This window comes from Girardinichthys multiradiatus, chromosome 15 (genome assembly GCF_021462225.1).
Source record: "Girardinichthys multiradiatus isolate DD_20200921_A chromosome 15, DD_fGirMul_XY1, whole genome shotgun sequence".
NCBI classification, from domain to species: Eukaryota; Metazoa; Chordata; class Actinopteri; order Cyprinodontiformes; family Goodeidae; genus Girardinichthys; species Girardinichthys multiradiatus.
The window spans coordinates 956,562-975,000 of record NC_061808.1 but is presented as its reverse complement, the minus strand read 5'-3'; the positions used below and the strand labels follow the sequence as shown (position 1 = coordinate 975,000).

At 39.4% G+C, this 18,439-nt stretch overlaps 1 protein-coding gene across 1 annotated transcript in view; it reads right to left on the bottom strand.

Annotated features, from left to right (window-relative positions):
• xrn2 (5'-3' exoribonuclease 2) overlaps nucleotides 1–17,018 on the bottom strand; it is a 47,589-nt gene extending 30,571 nt beyond the window's left edge. The window contains exons 1-11 of the mRNA XM_047387657.1: nucleotides 16,812–17,018; nucleotides 6,128–6,255; nucleotides 5,820–5,931; nucleotides 5,586–5,697; nucleotides 3,983–4,041; nucleotides 3,811–3,900; nucleotides 3,636–3,708; nucleotides 2,138–2,188; nucleotides 1,882–2,039; nucleotides 1,671–1,745; nucleotides 1,132–1,265 (exon numbers count right to left, since the gene is read on the bottom strand). Of these exons, the coding sequence (XP_047243613.1) occupies nucleotides 1,132–1,265; nucleotides 1,671–1,745; nucleotides 1,882–2,039; nucleotides 2,138–2,188; nucleotides 3,636–3,708; nucleotides 3,811–3,900; nucleotides 3,983–4,041; nucleotides 5,586–5,697; nucleotides 5,820–5,931; nucleotides 6,128–6,255; nucleotides 16,812–16,886 (1,067 nt within the window). The 5' untranslated portion in view covers nucleotides 16,887–17,018. The remainder of the gene's footprint in view (nucleotides 1–1,131; nucleotides 1,266–1,670; nucleotides 1,746–1,881; nucleotides 2,040–2,137; nucleotides 2,189–3,635; nucleotides 3,709–3,810; nucleotides 3,901–3,982; nucleotides 4,042–5,585; nucleotides 5,698–5,819; nucleotides 5,932–6,127; nucleotides 6,256–16,811) is intronic.
• Between the last annotated feature and the right edge of the window lie 1,421 nt (nucleotides 17,019–18,439).

The following is an 18,439-nucleotide window of genomic DNA, read 5'->3' as shown; positions in this document are numbered from 1 at the left end:
CCAGACTTGGAAAAAATAAAATTCCACCTTTTTCAGGTCCAACTGAGGACCCGGCCCGATTTTCCTCCTAAGACACAATCATTTCAGGCCTTTCTGATTTGTGCAGGAAAACAGTGCAGACCTCCAGGGTGAAGAAAAGAAGATCATTCAGAATGTTTAACATGAATCACAAAAACCATCAGCTGCACAACAAGGTCCCATCTCTGGAGAACATGCAGATCCATGAGCCTCAGCAGAGAGGAGATGAACAGCAGAACGAGAGGCAGTGATTTAAAATGCTAATTGTAAAATGTTCAGTGTTCTGATTAAAATGCCAGCGTTCATTCAGAGGATCAGCGAGGAGCGAGGAGGATTAGATGATTAACTGGAACCTAATCTCCAACTACACTTCTAATTGCTCCGTCGTTACAGGACGTGAAATGCCAAACGGGGACAGACGGCTGCTTCCTCGGACTGCACCGCTGCTCGTTACATTTTATTTAGATTAGATTTTTACTCACATTTATCAAAGGTTTTATTAACTCTACATTAAACCTTATTCATTCTTTTGTAAACCACCACAAACACACAAAGACAAAAGCAAATGATGATAAATGATCCAAATAAACAGAAGCAGCTGAATGTTTAACTCTTTCAATCCTTTTCAGAAAGGTTTGCAGCAGCAGAGATTATAGCCTAGACATTTAGTATCAATGTTCTCCTCGAGCATGCGTAGGTTCTCCCTGGGTACTCCAGCTTCTTCCCACAGTCCAGGTTAATTGGTTTCTCTAAATTGCCCTTAGGTGTGAATGAGTGTGTGCTGGTTGTTTGTCCTGTGTGTCTGTGTTGCCCCGGGATGGACTGGTGACCTGTCCAGGGTGACCCTGCCTCTCGCCCGTAGACTGCTGGAGATGGGCACCAGCTCCCCCGTGACCCACTATGGAATAAGCTGTAGAAAATGACTGACTATTATTAAAATTATTGACTTAGAAATTATCTTTTTATAATACAAACTACATAAATCAACAGATTTGTAAAATATTCCATTAGTGTTAATGTCATCTCTCTCTCTATCTAAAAGTGCAGGTTATCCTCTGAAAGCTGCTCTCAGCAGAACGTTTCAGCGCATGAAGCAGATTCCTGGAGGCTCACCTGATCTCCAAGGATGGAAGATGTGGCAGGAAGTCGTTTCCTACAAAGAAGCACATGAAGACCCAGTCGTCGACACTCCTCTCGAAGTCAAAAGGAAACGGCAGGCTGGCCATGGTCAGCTCTCTGGCCAAGTACTGAGAACATGGAAAGAGCCAATTATCATCTCAGAAATCCATGGATTTAACTGATTTTAGCTGCAGCCTGAAGGTTTTTAGTTTTCGTTCAGCTTGGATAAATAAACACAAAAAGAAGAAGTCCTTTAAAATAAAACTGTAGAAACTTTTTGCTTTAAATCTGATGTTTTGGCTCCTCAGGGTTCAACCTTCACCCTTCTGTTTTTTTAGGAAGTCTCTGCTACTGAAGTTGGTATCAGATGGATGCTAACTTAATGTTTATCTGAAACCAATCACACCCCATATATATCTGGACTTTAACTGGCTCCTGGCCAGTTTGATCATTCTTTTCTCTGTTTGCCAGTCAGTAAATCTGAAATGAGCCAGTTTGGACACAAGTGATGACAGTGAGCAGGAGTGACGGACCTCTCGCAGAACACAGAGCCTGATGAAGATGAACTCCTGCTCGGCTGCAGGCATCGAGTCTGCAAACTCATCGTGCTGAAAGTAAAGAAGGAAACAGAGTTGATGCTGCAGTAAAATCATGGAACGTGTTGGCTGTGCTGTCGTTTCTCCTGGATTAGAACCAGATTTTAACCCAGACCACAGTAAACGGCTATAAAACTCAGAACCGGACCTGCCCCTGCTTCTCCCGGGCCACGCCCTGACAGTCCTTGATCTCATGCCCCATCTGTCCGCAGAGCGAGCAGGGTCGCGGCTTGTTGGGTTTGAACTCCTCTCTGATGATGGTGAAGTTAGGCTCGTGTGTGGCCAGGCCCAGCATGATGAGGTCCGCTGATCAGAGAAAACAGAACTTTGATAGAACCGGAACAGACAGACAAGGTCGCCGCTGGCAAACACACGGAGTGCTCTCATCAGACTGAATCTCTTACCGTCGGCTCCACACAGGCAGTGGTGCGTGTTGGGGTCGTGGTTGGGCTGAGCTGTTGAGGAGGAAACACCATGTTAGTTTGTGAGAGAGAGAGAGAACCTTTCCTGATTCAAAAGTTTTCACACCCCTTCTACTTTTCCCAGTCCAACCACAAACTGGGATTTTCTGTGACAGACCAACACAAGGTTTTTACAAAAACATTTGAAACGTGTGGAGTGCATTTCTATTCAGCCCCTATGAGTCAGTACCCTGTAGAACCTCCTCTAGCTGCAGGTCCAGCTGCAGGCCTTCTGGGGTTTGTCTCTACCAGCTTAGAACATCTACAGACTGACATTTTTTGTCATTCTTCTCTGTAGAACATCTGGAACTCAGTTAGAATGGAAAAATAACATTTGTTCACTTCAGTTTTCAAGTCCTGTCACAAATTCTCAGTTGATTTTAGGTGTGGACTTTGACTAGGCCTTTGATCTAAACCATTTATAGTATCTCTGGCTGTAGGTTCAGGGTGGCTGTCCTGCTGGAAGGTGAACCTCCACCCCAGTCTCAGGTTTTCTTCCAGGATTGTCCTGGATTTATCTCCATCCATCCTTCCACCAACTCTGACCAGCATCCCACAGCATGACGCTGCCACCTCCATGTTTCACTGTTGGGGTGGTGTGTTCAGGGTCATATGCACTGTTAGTTTTGGTGCAGATACATAGGCAAATGCACAATCAAAGAAGAACGAGGTAAATGTGCAAAAACAAGTAGTACTAATAGAATAAAATAAACGTTTATACAAAAATACATGTTTGATGTTTCTCCTAAACAGCTTAGAGCAAATAGGGCTTCTTCTGGGTTCCTCCCTACTCCTCTTCCATAAGGGCCAGATTAGTGGAGTGTCTCACTAATAGTTGTCCTGTGGATAAACTGTCCCTCCTGAGCTGTGGATCTCTGCAGCTCCTCCAGAGTAGCCATGGCCCTCTTGGCTGCTTCTCTGATTAATGCCCTCCTTGTCCAGCCTGTCATTTTATGTGGACGTTCATATCTTGGTAGGTCTGCAGGTGGTCCAGATGTTCAGATGAGGTATTGAACAGAGCTCTGGGAGATGTTCAAGGCTTGGTATGTTGTTGTAGAACCTGACCCTGGACCAGAAAGTTCTCCCTGACCTGTCTGCTGGGTACCCTGAACTTCATGATGCTGGTTGTTCTTGAAAAGAACCTCTGAGGCCAGAAACAGAACATGGGCAGTAGACGCTGGACTGTTTATTTCTAATGTTTTCAGGCAGCTTGTGGCACTGGATTTTATTAATGGGTATACTGTACTTGTTTTTCATTTTAAACCATCAAACATAACAGAGCAGCACCAACAGGCAGGGCAGACCCTGGACAGGTTAGACTGGAGTAAACCCACTAATGGAGAGAAAACCATAACAGAGCTAACCGCTGCTCCACCGTGCCGAACTCATGAAGCATTTAATTCTATTCCTCCAGACAGTGCATTAAGTTGTGGAGCTTTACCTCTCTGTCTCCTGATGAAATCCATGATCTTGTGCTCTCCTTCACCTGGAACACTGGCGTCAGACAGGAAGACCTGAAAAAAAAAAAAAAGAACTTCAACAAAATAAAAACATGGACCTCTAAACAAAAACAGAATGAAATCATATCGAGAAACTCAGAAGGTAAGAAAACTCACAACAACGTTCTTCCATCCTGGATCGTTACTGAGGCGGTCTGCCACATAGTAACGTAGACACTGAGCCAGGTTGTCCATGAACTCTGTTCCCTGCAGAAACATCTCTCTCATCTTTATCCATTCAGACATACATTAGTCAGAGCAAGGTGCCTCAGTAAACCAGCTCACTTACAGGAGTGATGCAGTTGCTGTCAAACCTCTCCTTTATCTCCTCCGGAGGAAGATAGCCTCCTGCCAAGAAGGAAAACAGAGGGAATGCTGAGCTCCACCTATCTCCTATCCATAAAACATTTGAACACAGACATGCCCCATTCAGTTACCATGGTAACTCTTCCCATTATATTCACAGGTGGTAAGAAAATCTGTATTTGAAATAAATATTTCTCTTTAAACATCAGAAAAATATGCCTCAAGAGTCTGTCTTGCAGAAACGTGTTACAAAGCTCAGAGATGCAGAGTTCTCCTCTTCACCAGCATGAACCTGTGCAGGAAGCTGCAGCTCTCAGGCTGCGCTCCATTCACCTCGGCACCTAATGCCGTCAAAACCAGTTTAAGGGTTCTGGTTACGAACCGTTGAGCTCAGTCAGCAGGAAAACTACCATCACATCACAAGCTGACGGTGCATCTTTGAGCCTTTTTCCCCTGCAGCACATTCACTAACAGTGATAGTAACACAGCATGACACAACCACCACCATGTTTCTCCTTTAACCTGTGTGAGCAGACGAGATTGAGACGTTCCATTTAGAAGAAGCAGTCTTGGGCAGTTGTGTTTATCTGTGAGAGCGTCACACACCTGGAACACTCTACCCAGAGATCTCAGGAACATCATCTCATCACCTAAAAATGTTCCCCAAAAATGTTTCCAATATGACACCTGAGAGCAGCAAACACTGAATAGATTCACCGATCAACTACAATTCAGCTCAATTCCAACTGATTAACCCACAAACCAATTACAATAAATGGATGAATGAATGATGATTTGCAACTAAATGAGAATAACAGCTAAATTATGTCATTAAAAAGCCTTGTATTACAACTCCAATACAATGAGCCTCGGTGGTTTATGAAATGCAGCAGATGTGTTTATCAGCGGCTCAGAAACAGAACAATTAGCAGAAAAATGCATTTTCTACATTATGAATATTAAAACACAGCTTTAAAGTGTTTATTTGCTCATCATTAGGAAAACAAAGTCAGTGACATTCACAGGATGCAACATGTAGTCTCAACGTTAGAATAAGAAGTTCTTTACGTCAGCTGTGGTGATTCAGAACAATCAGTCATTCACAAACCTTACAGCATTTAAAACCCGATGCGTCTACAAGATGTCCTCCAAGAACTGACTCTAACCTACCTGCAGACAAACAGCTTTAACACATAATAATTAGATGCAGAAGGAACCTCCTAAACATGTCCAGCAGCACATTTAGCTCCTCTTTAGAAATAACCTTCTTTGACCCATTCCTGCAAGCAGATGATAAAGTTCACACCCTGAATACATTTCTTCTTCTGCTTTCTTTCATGTACATGTATCAGAAACTCTTGAGCAAAGAAAGTTATTATTAGGCAACAACAGAGCTTGGTTCTGAAACTCTGATCTGAAGAGATGTTCCAACAAACTCAACAATAAATATTTCTTTCACATCTACTGAAACAAGAGGAAAATGTAAAGATAAACTAATTAAGATGCAGAGAAATCCCTTAGAGCCAGATAAGCTCACACTGAGGACTTTCTGTTTTCTTGCTGACAGTGTTGAACGCCACACACACCTCTCTGGATGATCTCCTCCCTCATACGATTCTTCTCGTCTGTAAGCTCAACTCCTTCTTTGGAGGCACGGAACCGCCGAGAGCGCTGCTGGTTCATTTTGGCCCGTGGAGCCTGAAGAAAGTTCAAGAGAAGGTCCATCAAACCTGGTTCTCAGAGCCCAGGAAATGTTGTATATTCTGACTTTATTGGGACAGCAGAGCCTTGTAAAACTAATCTATCCCAACTGGACTCACCACTCCATCAATGGCCATGTAGAGAACCCTCCTGGGACGCACGATGTTAAACAACCGATCTATGTACTCGAAAATAGCAACCATCATTTCATCTTCATTCTTAGGCGCAGGCCTGCAAAGAAAAAGCTTGTTTTTATTTTTCCACCATTAAATGTTTTAGTCTAAAGTTGAACTCTAAGCAGAAACTAAATGAACAAAAGAGTTTTAGATCTAAATGATTGAGTTCATCTACCAACCTGAGCTTCAAACTAAGTCAATTAGTGTGAAACAGAAAAATAACTGAAATGAATAGAAAACATGTTTCTTACTTGTCTTCAGGGTGCGTACACGGGTGAATGATCCCGTTCATGTCCAAGTACAGGTTATCAAATTCCACCTCGTTAGGATTGGGCTTGGTCGTGTCCACTGGGATCCGAACTCCATTACACTCTTTCCCCTGTAGGAAAAAAAAACACACGACACAAGACAGGATAAATTAATCGGAAAAAAAAAAGTGCAACCGGACGGTTTTACTCTCTGCCGCTGAACAAAAACTAAGCTGATTGTTCTAGAACTGAACAGAACCAGAACCAGCAGTTAAAGGGGCTGTAATCCAAACAATGCGTGTTCTACAGGAAACTGGTGCCTTTGTGAGGTAAACGGAGATACTAAAACTGCTGTTATTTCCATGCTAACCGAGACTAAGTCACTTTCTCCTGATTGTTGCAGAGATTAAACTGCTTTACATGTTGGACTGGGTCAGACCTGTCTCGACATACCTTTAACCCAGATTATTTTCAGTGCTCTAATCCATGTTACTTCCAATGCTAACGAGGCTAACTCCATTCATCCTCGACATGGTGGACAAATGTTGACAGATACTGTCCAACTTAATTTTGTATCCAGATTAGACTTTAAACCACTTTTCCAATCTTATCCCGAGTTATTTTCCGTGCTGTTAAAATGTGTGGACGTGTCTCTCCAGGCTGGTACAGGAAGGTGTGCCAAAGACACAAGCCCACCTACTCCCAGGTGACACATCTGGGTCGTTTGCCGTCATAATAATGCAAAGTCATCTTCTCCTAACTATTTAAAAACCGGTGTGGCAGATTAACTGGTGGTCGCAGCTTTTCAGGACCCCTTTTACAGAACCAGCAAATATACAATGATTCCAGTACACATCTATTAGGATCTTAAGAAACCCTCACTAGAAAGATACGGTATTGATGTAGTATCACATTTTACACATGAGGCAGAACTTGTTCTGCTTTGGTTTATCTGCTGTTTCAGAGCCTGAGAACAGTCAGATAAAGCTTGAAAATGATCTCCAGATGCCAAATAATAGTTTTAAACATTGGTTATGTAATTTCTTGCAGTTCAGAGGCGAGAAAGCAGTTTTAGGGTTTCTTGGAGAAATATATTTCACTGTCGAGGTGGATTTATTCTCCTCTTCGTTTCAGAATGAAGCAAACATGTTGATAACATTTGAAATTTGATTTCAAGAAAAAAAAAAGGAAAAATGTTGAACTTGTGTTTCAACATAAAAGTGAAAATATTGTGAACAATAAAGCTGTGATATTTAGTAGAAAAGGTGAAACAGTTGTGTTGTTTCCAAGCGTGTATAATATGCATCATGATGCCTCGAAGTGCTGCCAACGGATCATTATTTTAAAAGAGGAAGAATCTCTTTGCTATGAAAACAAGGCTGCTGCAGATCTTTGTGCTGGCTTCTTTTTCACCTTATAGTTGGCATATTTTTCTCTTCATTTTAGTTTTACATAACAATCTTCCTCTGAATTCTTTTCATTTAAGATTCATGTAAATATTTTCACACAAATTGACTACTGAGACCAGGATATTCCCCGAGCAGCGGACACTGAAGATGTGAAGGTACAGTTGATCTGGGTTTATAAGAGCCAGATAAGTACTTGCTGCTACAGTTTTGGAGATGATTTTATTTAACCAGGTGTGCCAAGGAAGGTTATGGGTTACTCACCTGGTTTAAAGATCAACAGAGTACACTGAAACTATTACTAGTATGTATCGGAACATTGTACTATTACTAGTATGTATCGGAACATTGTACTATTACTAGTATGTATCGGAACATTGTACTATTACTAGTATGTATCGGAACATTGTACTATTACTAGTATGTATCGGAACATTGTACTATTACTAGTATGTATCGGAACATTGTACTATTACTAGTATGTATCGGAACAATTGTACTATTACTAGTATGCATCGGAACATTGTACTATTACTAGTATGTATCGGAACATTGTACTATTACTAGTATGTATCGGAACATTGTACTATTACTAGTATGTATCGGAACAATGTACTATTACTAGTATGTATCGGAACATTGTACTATTACTAGTATGTATCGGAACAATGTACTATTACTAGTATGTATCGGAACATTGTACTATTACTAGTATGTATCGGAACAATGTACTATTACTAGTATGTATCGGAACAATGTACTATTACTAGTATGTATCGGAACATTGTACTATTACTAGTATGTATCGGAACATTGTACTATTACTAGTATGTATCGGAACATTGTACTATTACTAGTATGTATCGGAACATTGTACTATTACTAGTATGTATCGGAACATTGTACTATTACTAGTATGTATCGGAACATTGTACTATTACTAGTATGTATCGGAACAATTGTACTATTACTAGTATGTATCGGAACATTGTACTATTACTAGTATGTATCGGAACATTGTACTATTACTAGTATGTATCGGAACATTGTACTATTACTAGTATGTATCGGAACAATGTACTATTACTAGTATGTATCGGAACATTGTACTTTTACTAGTATGTATCGGAACATTGTACTATTACTAGTATGTATCGGAACATTGTACTATTACTAGTATGTATCGGAACAATGTACTATTACCAGTATGTATCGGAACATTGTACTATTACCAGTATGTATCGGAACATTGTACTATTACTAGTATGTATCGGAACATTGTACTATTACTAGTATGTATCGGAACATTGTACTATTACTAGTATGTATCGGAACATTGTACTATTACTAGTATGCATCGGAACAATGTACTATTACCAGTATGTATCGGAACATTGTACTATTACTAGTATGCATCGGAACAATGTACTATTACTAGTATGTATCGGAACATTGTACTATTACTAGTATGTATCGGAACATTGTACTATTACTAGTATGTATCGGAACATTGTACTATTACTAGTATGTATCGGAACATTGTACTATTACTAGTATGTATCGGAACATTGTACTATTACTAGTATGTATCGGAACAATGTACTATTACTAGTATGTATCGGAACATTGTACTATTACTAGTATGTATCGGAACAATGTACTATTACTAGTATGTATCGGAACATTGTACTATTACTAGTATGTATCGGAACATTGTACTATTACTAGTATGTATCGGAACATTGTACTATTACTAGTATGTATCGGAACATGTACTATTACTAGTATGTATCGGAACAATGTACTATTACTAGTATGTATCGGAACATTGTACTATTACTAGTATGTATCGGAACATTGTACTATTACTAGTATGTATCGGAACATTGTACTATTACTAGTATGTATCGGAACATTGTACTATTACTAGTATGTATCGGAACATTGTACTATTACTAGTATGTATCGGAACATTGTACTATTACTAGTATGTATCGGAACATTGTACTATTACTAGTATGTATCGGAACATTGTACTATTACTAGTATGTATCGGAACATTGTACTATTACTAGTATGCATCGGAACAATGTACTATTACCAGTATGTATCGGAACATTGTACTATTACTAGTATGCATCGGAACAATGTACTATTACTAGTATGTATCGGAACATTGTACTATTACTAGTATGTATCGGAACATTGTACTATTACTAGTATGTATCGGAACATTGTACTATTACTAGTATGTATCGGAACATTGTACTATTACTAGTATGTATCGGAACATTGTACTATTACTAGTATGTATCGGAACATTGTACTATTACTAGTATGTATCGGAACATTGTACTATTACTAGTATGTATCGGAACAATGTACTATTACTAGTATGTATCGGAACATTGTACTATTACTAGTATGTATCGGAACATTGTACTATTACTAGTATGTATCGGAACATTGTACTATTACTAGTATGTATCGGAACAATTGTACTATTACTAGTATGTATCGGAACATTGTACTATTACTAGTATGTATCGGAACATTGTACTATTACTAGTATGTATCGGAACATTGTACTATTACTAGTATGTATCGGAACATTGTACTATTACTAGTATGTATCGGAACATTGTACTATTACTAGTACGTATCGGAACATTGTACTATTACTAGTATGTATCGGAACATTGTACTATTACTAGTATGTATCGGAACAATGTACTATTACTAGTATGTATCGGAACAATGTACTATTACGTATCGGAACATTGTACTATTACTAGTATGTATCGGAACATTGTACTATTACTAGTATGCATCGGAACAATGTACCATTACCAGTATGTATCGGAACATTGTACTATTACTAGTATGTATCGGAACAATGTACTATTACTAGTATGTATCGGAACATTGTACTATTACCAGTATGTATCGGAACATTGTACTATTACTAGTATGTATCGGAACATTGTACTATTACTAGTATGTATCGGAACATTGTACTATTACTAGTATGTATCGGAACATTGTACTATTACTTGTATGTATCGGAACATTGTACTATTACTAGTATGCATCGGAACATTGTACTATTACCAGTATGTATCGGAACATTGTACTATTACCAGTATGCATCGGAACAATGTACTATTACTAGTATGTATCGGAACATTGTACTATTACTAGTATGTATCGGAACAATGTACTATTACTAGTATGTATCGGAACAATGTACTATTACTAGTATGTATCGGAACATTGTACTATTACTAGTATGTATCGGAACATTGTACTATTACTAGTATGTATCGGAACATTGTACTATTACTAGTATGTATCGGAACATTGTACTATTACTAGTATGTATCGGAACATGTACTATACTAGTATGTATCGGAACATTGTACTATTACTAGTATGTATCGGAACATTGTACTATTACTAGTATGTATCGGAACATTGTACTATTACTAGTATGTATCGGAACATTGTACTATTACTAGTATGTATGTATGTATCGGAACATTGTACTATTACTAGTATGTATCGGAACATTGTACTATTACTAGTATGTATCGGAACATTGTACTATTACCAGTATGTATCGGAACATTGTACTATTACTAGTATGCATCGGAACATTGTACTATTACTAGTATGTATCGGAACATTGTACTATTACTAGTATGCATCGGAACATTGTACTATTACCAGTATGTATCGGAACATTGTACTATTACCAGTATGTATCGGAACATTGTACTATTACCAGTATGCATCGGAACATTGTACTATTACCAGTATGTATCGGAACATTGTACTATTACTAGTATGTATCGGAACATTGTACTATTACTAGTATGTATCGGAACATTGTACTATTACTAGTATGTATCGGAACATTGTACTATTACTAGTATGTATCGGAACATTGTACTATTACTAGTATGTATCGGAACATTGTACTATTACTAGTATGTATCGGAACATTGTACTATTACTAGTATGTATCGGAACATTTTACTATTACTAGTATGTATCGGAACATTGTACTATTACTAGTATGTATCGGAACATTTTACTATTACCAGTATGTATCGGAACATTGTACTATTACTAGTATGCATCGGAACATTGTACTATTACCAGTATGTATCGGAACATTGTACTATTACCAGTATGTATCGGAACATTGTACTATTACCAGTATGCATCGGAACATTGTACTATTACCAGTATGTATCGGAACATTGTACTATTACCAGTATGTATCGGAACATTGTACTATTACTAGTATGTATCGGAACATTGTACTATTACTAGTATGTATCGGAACATTGTACTATTACTAGTATGTATCGGAACATTGTACTATTACTAGTATGTATCGGAACATTGTACTATTACTAGTATGTATCGGAACATTGTACTATTACTAGTATGTATCGGAACATTGTACTATTACTAGTATGTATCGGAACATTGTACTATTACTAGTATGTATCGGAACATTGTACTATTACTAGTATGTATGTATGTATCGGAACATTGTACTATTACTAGTATGTATCGGAACATTGTACTATTACTAGTATGTATCGGAACATTGTACTATTACTAGTATGTATCGGAACATTGTACTATTACTAGTATGTATCGGAACATTGTACTATTACTAGTATGTATCGGAACATTGTACTATTACTAGTATGTATCGGAACATTGTACTATTACTAGTATGTATCGGAACATTGTACTATTACTAGTATGTATCGGAACATTGTACTATTACTAGTATGTATCGGAACATTGTACTATTACTAGTATGTATCGGAACATTGTACTATTACTAGTATGTATCGGAACATTGTACTATTACTAGTATGTATCGGAACAATGTACTATTACTAGTATGTATCGGAACATTGTACTATTACTAGTATGTATCGGAACATTGTACTATTACTAGTATGTATCGGAACATTGTACTATTACTAGTATGTATCGGAACAATGTACTATTACTAGTATGTATCGGAACAATGTACTATTACTAGTATGTATCGGAACATTGTACTATTACTAGTATGTATCGGAACATTGTACTATTACTAGTATGTATCGGAACATTGTACTATTACCAGTATGTATCGGAACATTGTACTATTACTAGTATGTATCGGAACATTGTACTATTACTAGTATGTATCGGAACATTGTACTATTACTAGTATGTATCGGAACATTGTACTATTACTAGTATGTATCGGAACATTGTACTATTACTAGTATGTATCGGAACATTGTACTATTACTAGTATGTATCGGAACAATGTACTATTACTAGTATGTATCGGAACATTGTACTATTACTAGTATGTATCGGAACATTGTACTATTACTAGTATGTATGTATCGGAACATTGTACTATTACTAGTATGTATCGGAACATTGTACTATTACTAGTATGTATCGGAACATTGTACTATTACTAGTATGTATCGGAACATTGTACTATTACTAGTATGTATCGGAACATTGTACTATTACTAGTATGTATCGGAACATTGTACTATTACTAGTATGTATCGGAACATTGTACTATTACTAGTATGTATCGGAACATTGTACTATTACCAGTATGTATCGGAACATTGTACTATTACTAGTATGCATCGGAACATTGTACTATTACTAGTATGTATCGGAACATTGTACTATTACTAGTATGCATCGGAACATTGTACTATTACCAGTATGTATCGGAACATTGTACTATTACCAGTATGTATCGGAACATTGTACTATTACTAGTATGCATCGGAACATTGTACTATTACCAGTATGTATCGGAACATTGTACTATTACTAGTATGTATCGGAACATTGTACTATTACTAGTATGTATCGGAACATTGTACTATTACTAGTATGTATCGGAACATTGTACTATTACTAGTATGTATCGGAACATTGTACTATTACTAGTATGTATCGGAACATTGTACTATTACCAGTATGTATCAGTTGTGCAGCTTTCTAAGACTTTTTTTTCTAAGAATTCAAAGTTTGAAGGTGCTAGAGGTCCTCCTCAAGGTGCAAAAACAATAATGTGGCTTCCATTAAAGGACACATTAAAGCCCCCTACCCACGCCGAGGACGGCTCTTTCCATCCAGGAGAGGGACGTCAACAAACTCTTCAGGAGACAGAACCCCCGGAAAGCTGCTGGTCCGGATTCTGTCTCACCAGCCAGCCTGAAGCACTGCGCTGATCAGCTGTCTCCAGTCTTCACAGACATTTTTAACACCTCACTGGAGACATGTCATGTGCCAGCCTGCTTCAAGTCCTCCACCATCGTCCCTGTTCCCAAGAAGCCAAGGACCACAGGGCTTAATGACTTCAGACCCGTCGCCCTGACCTCTGTGGTGATGAAGTCCTTTGAGCGCCTTGTGCTCTCACACCTAAAAGACATCACCGACCCCCTCCTGGACCCCCTGCAGTTTGCCTACAGAGCCAACGGGTCTGTAGATGATGCAGTCAACCTAGCCCTTCACTTCATCCTCCGGCACCTGGACTCCACAGGAACCTACGCCAGGATCCTGTTTGTGGATTTCAGCTCTGCCTTCAACACCATCGTCCCAGTTCTGCTACAGGAGAAGCTCTCCCAGCTGAGTGTGCCCGACTCCACCTGCAGGTGGATCACTGACTTCCTGTCTGACAGGAAGCAGCGTGTGAGGCTGGGGAAGCACGTCTCTGACTCCCTGACCATCAGCACCGGTTCCCCCCAAGGCTGTGTTCTCTCTCCTCTGCTCTTCTCCCTGTACACCAACAGCTGCACCTCCAGTCACCAGTCTGTCAAGCTTCTGAAGTTTGCGGACGACACCACCCTGATCGGACTCATCTCTGATGGTGACGAGTCTGCGTACAGATGGGAGGTGGACCATCTGTTGGACTGGTGCAGCCAGAACAACCTTGAGCTCAATGCTCTAAAGACAGTGGAGATGGTTGTGGACTTCAGGCAGAACCCAGCACCACCTGCCCCCATCACCCTCTGTGACTCCACAATTGACACTGTGGAATCTTTCCGCTTCCTGGGAACCATCATCTCCCAGGATCTCAAGTGGGAGCCAAACATCAGCTTCCTCATCAAGAAAGCCCAGCAGAGGATGTTCTTCCTGCGGCAGCTGAAGAAATTTAACCTGCCAAAGACTATGATGGTGCACTTCTACACAGCCATCATTGAGTCCATCCTCACCTCCTCCATCACCATCTGGTACGCCGCTGCTACAGCCAAGGATAAGGGCAGGCTGCAGCGTGTCATTCGGTCTGCTGAGAAGGTGATTGGCTGCAGTCTACTGTCGCTCCAGGAACTGTACACCTCCAGGACCCTGAAGCGGGCAGGGAAGATTCTGGCTGATCCCTCCCACCCCGGTCACAGACTCTTTGAGACTCTCCCCTCTGGCAGGAGGCTGCGGTCCATCCGGACCAAAACCTCACGCCACAAGAACAGTTTTTTCCCATCTGCCACCAGCCTTGTTAACAAAGCCCAGAAACCACCCTGACACTCTCCCTTTCCCCCACACCTCCCCTTTTTTTGCTGACAGGACACCTGTAACCTGTAACTCTATGCGTTACATTAACGCTCAGCTTGGACTCCTGCTTTACTTGCACAATGATCACCTGCACTGTTGTATTGCTCTTGCATCTTATACTGCTCTATATTTACTCTCACTCACTTAAAACTGTGCACATATATTTATATTATATTGTAGATATGTTTATACTGTTTAATTTGTATTGTATTGCACCGACTACGCCAAAACAAATTCTTTGTATGTCCAAAAACGTACTTGGCAATAAAGCTTTTCTGATTCTGATGATATTTTTGCATGATATCACTGATAACCCTTTAAATTTATTTTTTGTTTACTGAACACTTCAGTTTTATCATAAAGTACGATTGCTACATCAAATGCCTAAAATAGTCGTTTTATTGCAATATTGATATATGATTCCCACTGATAAACTTATGGAATGCCAATTTATTAATTTAAATACAATCCCCGGTGTTGCAGTGTTTCAGTCGAAATAACGCCAGCTCCAGGTGGATCACAAGTTAATCTGTTTGGACTCCTTGCACACTTAGCTGTTGTTTAACAAAGTCTCTTAGGGTATTTTGGTGATCTTTAAATCAAATTTAAGATAATATTTCACATCTCTCACATACGAGTAAAACATATGTGTTGTTTAGATCTTAAAAGAGAAAATAGAGACATGTTTATGACCCGTGTATTTTAGCGTTAGCTTTGTTTTGATCAGGCAACGACACAGCCACCCAACCTCTGCAAACATGTTGCGGACCAGGTGTTACGTCGATTCGCGTTTCCCCATCAGATACGGTTTCCCCATCAGATACGCGTTTCCCCATCAGATACGCGTTTCCCCAGGGGAAACCATGCCTGCCACTAGTTAATCTAGGCCTGAATGCGACTCGATTGTTTTCCTGTTATGTTTATTTACCCTGGTCAGAATGCCGACTAAACAGGGCTCCCCAGTAGAGGACACTGTGACCCATAACCTGTAGAGTTTTGTTTTTTGACAGTAAGGTTAGAAATGTTTCCAGTTTTGGCTAGTCCATTGAGATCTCACAACTAACGGATATCTCACTGAAATACATTCACTGACATTGGCTGCTGTGTTATTTACATGATATTTTATTTCGGTATAATTTTTTACATTGCGTATTTTTTTTGTCTAGAGTCAGAGGTTTGCAGTTGTAACCGTTTTATTCTGCTATACTTAGATGTGAGCAGGATATGGTGTGTTACAAGTTGAACTGGTTATGGTCAACAGTGGTGTTCATGGAGCGGGATCCTTTGCCCTGAATGCTGTAAATCGATGATTTGAAACAAATTTTATCCGTGGCAAAATAAATGTATTCTTCAAATGAAATTTATGACAACATTTTACAAACGGTTTTGTTAGATTGGCATTATTTTTAAATCAGGCAGTGGCGCACCCACCTACCCCTTAGAAACACCAGCGTTACGCATAGATTTCAACCAGTTAATCTCTCACACCGGTTTACGCACCTTATGCCGAATAGTTTTCTGTGCTATCTGGGGATAACTCATGTTTATCTCTGGCTTTTCCGTGTTAGCCCCCCTTTTTCTGGGTTAATACATCCTATAAACCGGTGACGTGTCTCCATGCTGGTACAGGCGGGTAACCCAGGTTATTTTCCTTGCTAACGAGGTTAGCTTACCTTCTCCTCCAAACAGTGGACGATGATTGACGGGTACTTCCGGCTTAGCCAGCGGAAAAACGCCGGGACTCCCATATCTGTAGACTTTTTTCTGTCGGTTTATGAAGTCTTAAAAGGTTAAAAAGGACGGGTAAATTTCGGGTCCGGTTCTCGGTTCTGCTGGAGTTCAACGCTGCGGCTACATGCTGTTAAACACAGCTTTGTATTACTTTGTCCGGGTTACTTCCATTGTTTCCGGCGGTGTTTGGGAGCCGCCTGCAGCACCCCCTGTGGACGGGAGTCTTTTTTGTTTAACAATTATTAAAGCAAAGAAAAAGTTTCTGGGGTCTTTACTTACATTATATATGTATACCGATTGACCGACTGACTGACTGACTATATATATATATATATATAAAACATATCTGCTGATGCTGCTGGGTGGATTGTTGGATGGACAGAGCCGAAACAATAATAATAATGATAAAAAAACGAGTAATAATCTAGTTTTATTGAATGATAGGTTTTCTGCCAGTTTTAAAACAAGTAATCTCTTGGTACCTGCTTGAAGCAGAGGGCTGTTTCAGATAATGCAGAGCAGCATGGAAAACGCCCCTGGAAAAATAAACCCTAATAAATGACAGAGACACATATCTTAAACTCACAATATTTATTTTAATTGTTTTGGTTTCTTCTCTAAATGAAAGTATTAACAATTTAAAGTTAGGTTTTTATTCATAGCTTCAACGCTTGAACTAAATCACCTATAGAACACTCACATTAAAATCTGTTCTGCAAATCAGACTTATTTTTATTATTGTTGCTATTATTACTCGTTGGTAAACAAACAAACTTTATTTAGAGCTTGCTACTGTCGGAGTTGTCCTTCTAAACTCCAGCGTGTTCATTTATTTGGTCAAAGCATCTTAATTCTGCTCGAGAAAAAACTAAACTTAAATGTCTAAGAAAACAAAACACGGACTAGAGGTTGAAGCTGATTCACCCGGCCGGGGAAGAGAGGTGCTGTTGTCTCTGTGTAGTCAGGAACACTTCTGCTCTTCTCTCCCCTGCACCGATCTTTTATTGAACACACACATACCAGGAAATATACATTTTACATTTGTTGTGCAGCGCCTTATCAGTTTCTCACACATTCTTTTGCTGAAGGTCAGTTCTGAGGCATCTTCTATTGATGAAACTGACACCTTCACTCTCACCCTTTAGTGCCTGTTTTTTCAAGTTCACAAATAATTCAAATTGTTCTGCACAGTTAATTTTCTAAGCGGTACAGGTTCAGACTAATTCCACACTGTTATGAACATAAGGACACATTACACTTAGTTATATATAACATTCCCCCTTTTGAAGTCTGTTAAGACTTCACTAAAAGAATACAAAAAGTAAACGTCTATACCAGAAGCCTAAGCACAGCGGACTTGAATCAAATTCTCAACACCCCTTCAGGCTTCTCGTCGTCATCAGGGATAGCCAACAAAGGCATCATATGAGGGGGTGTGGTTGCCTTGCCTTCAATAGTTGCAGTAATAAAGCGCACAATCAAAGATCTAATACATGGTACACAACAACACATCCACACGTCACCATAATAGCAACAAATACTGCTATGGAAATAAACAAAGACATGATTA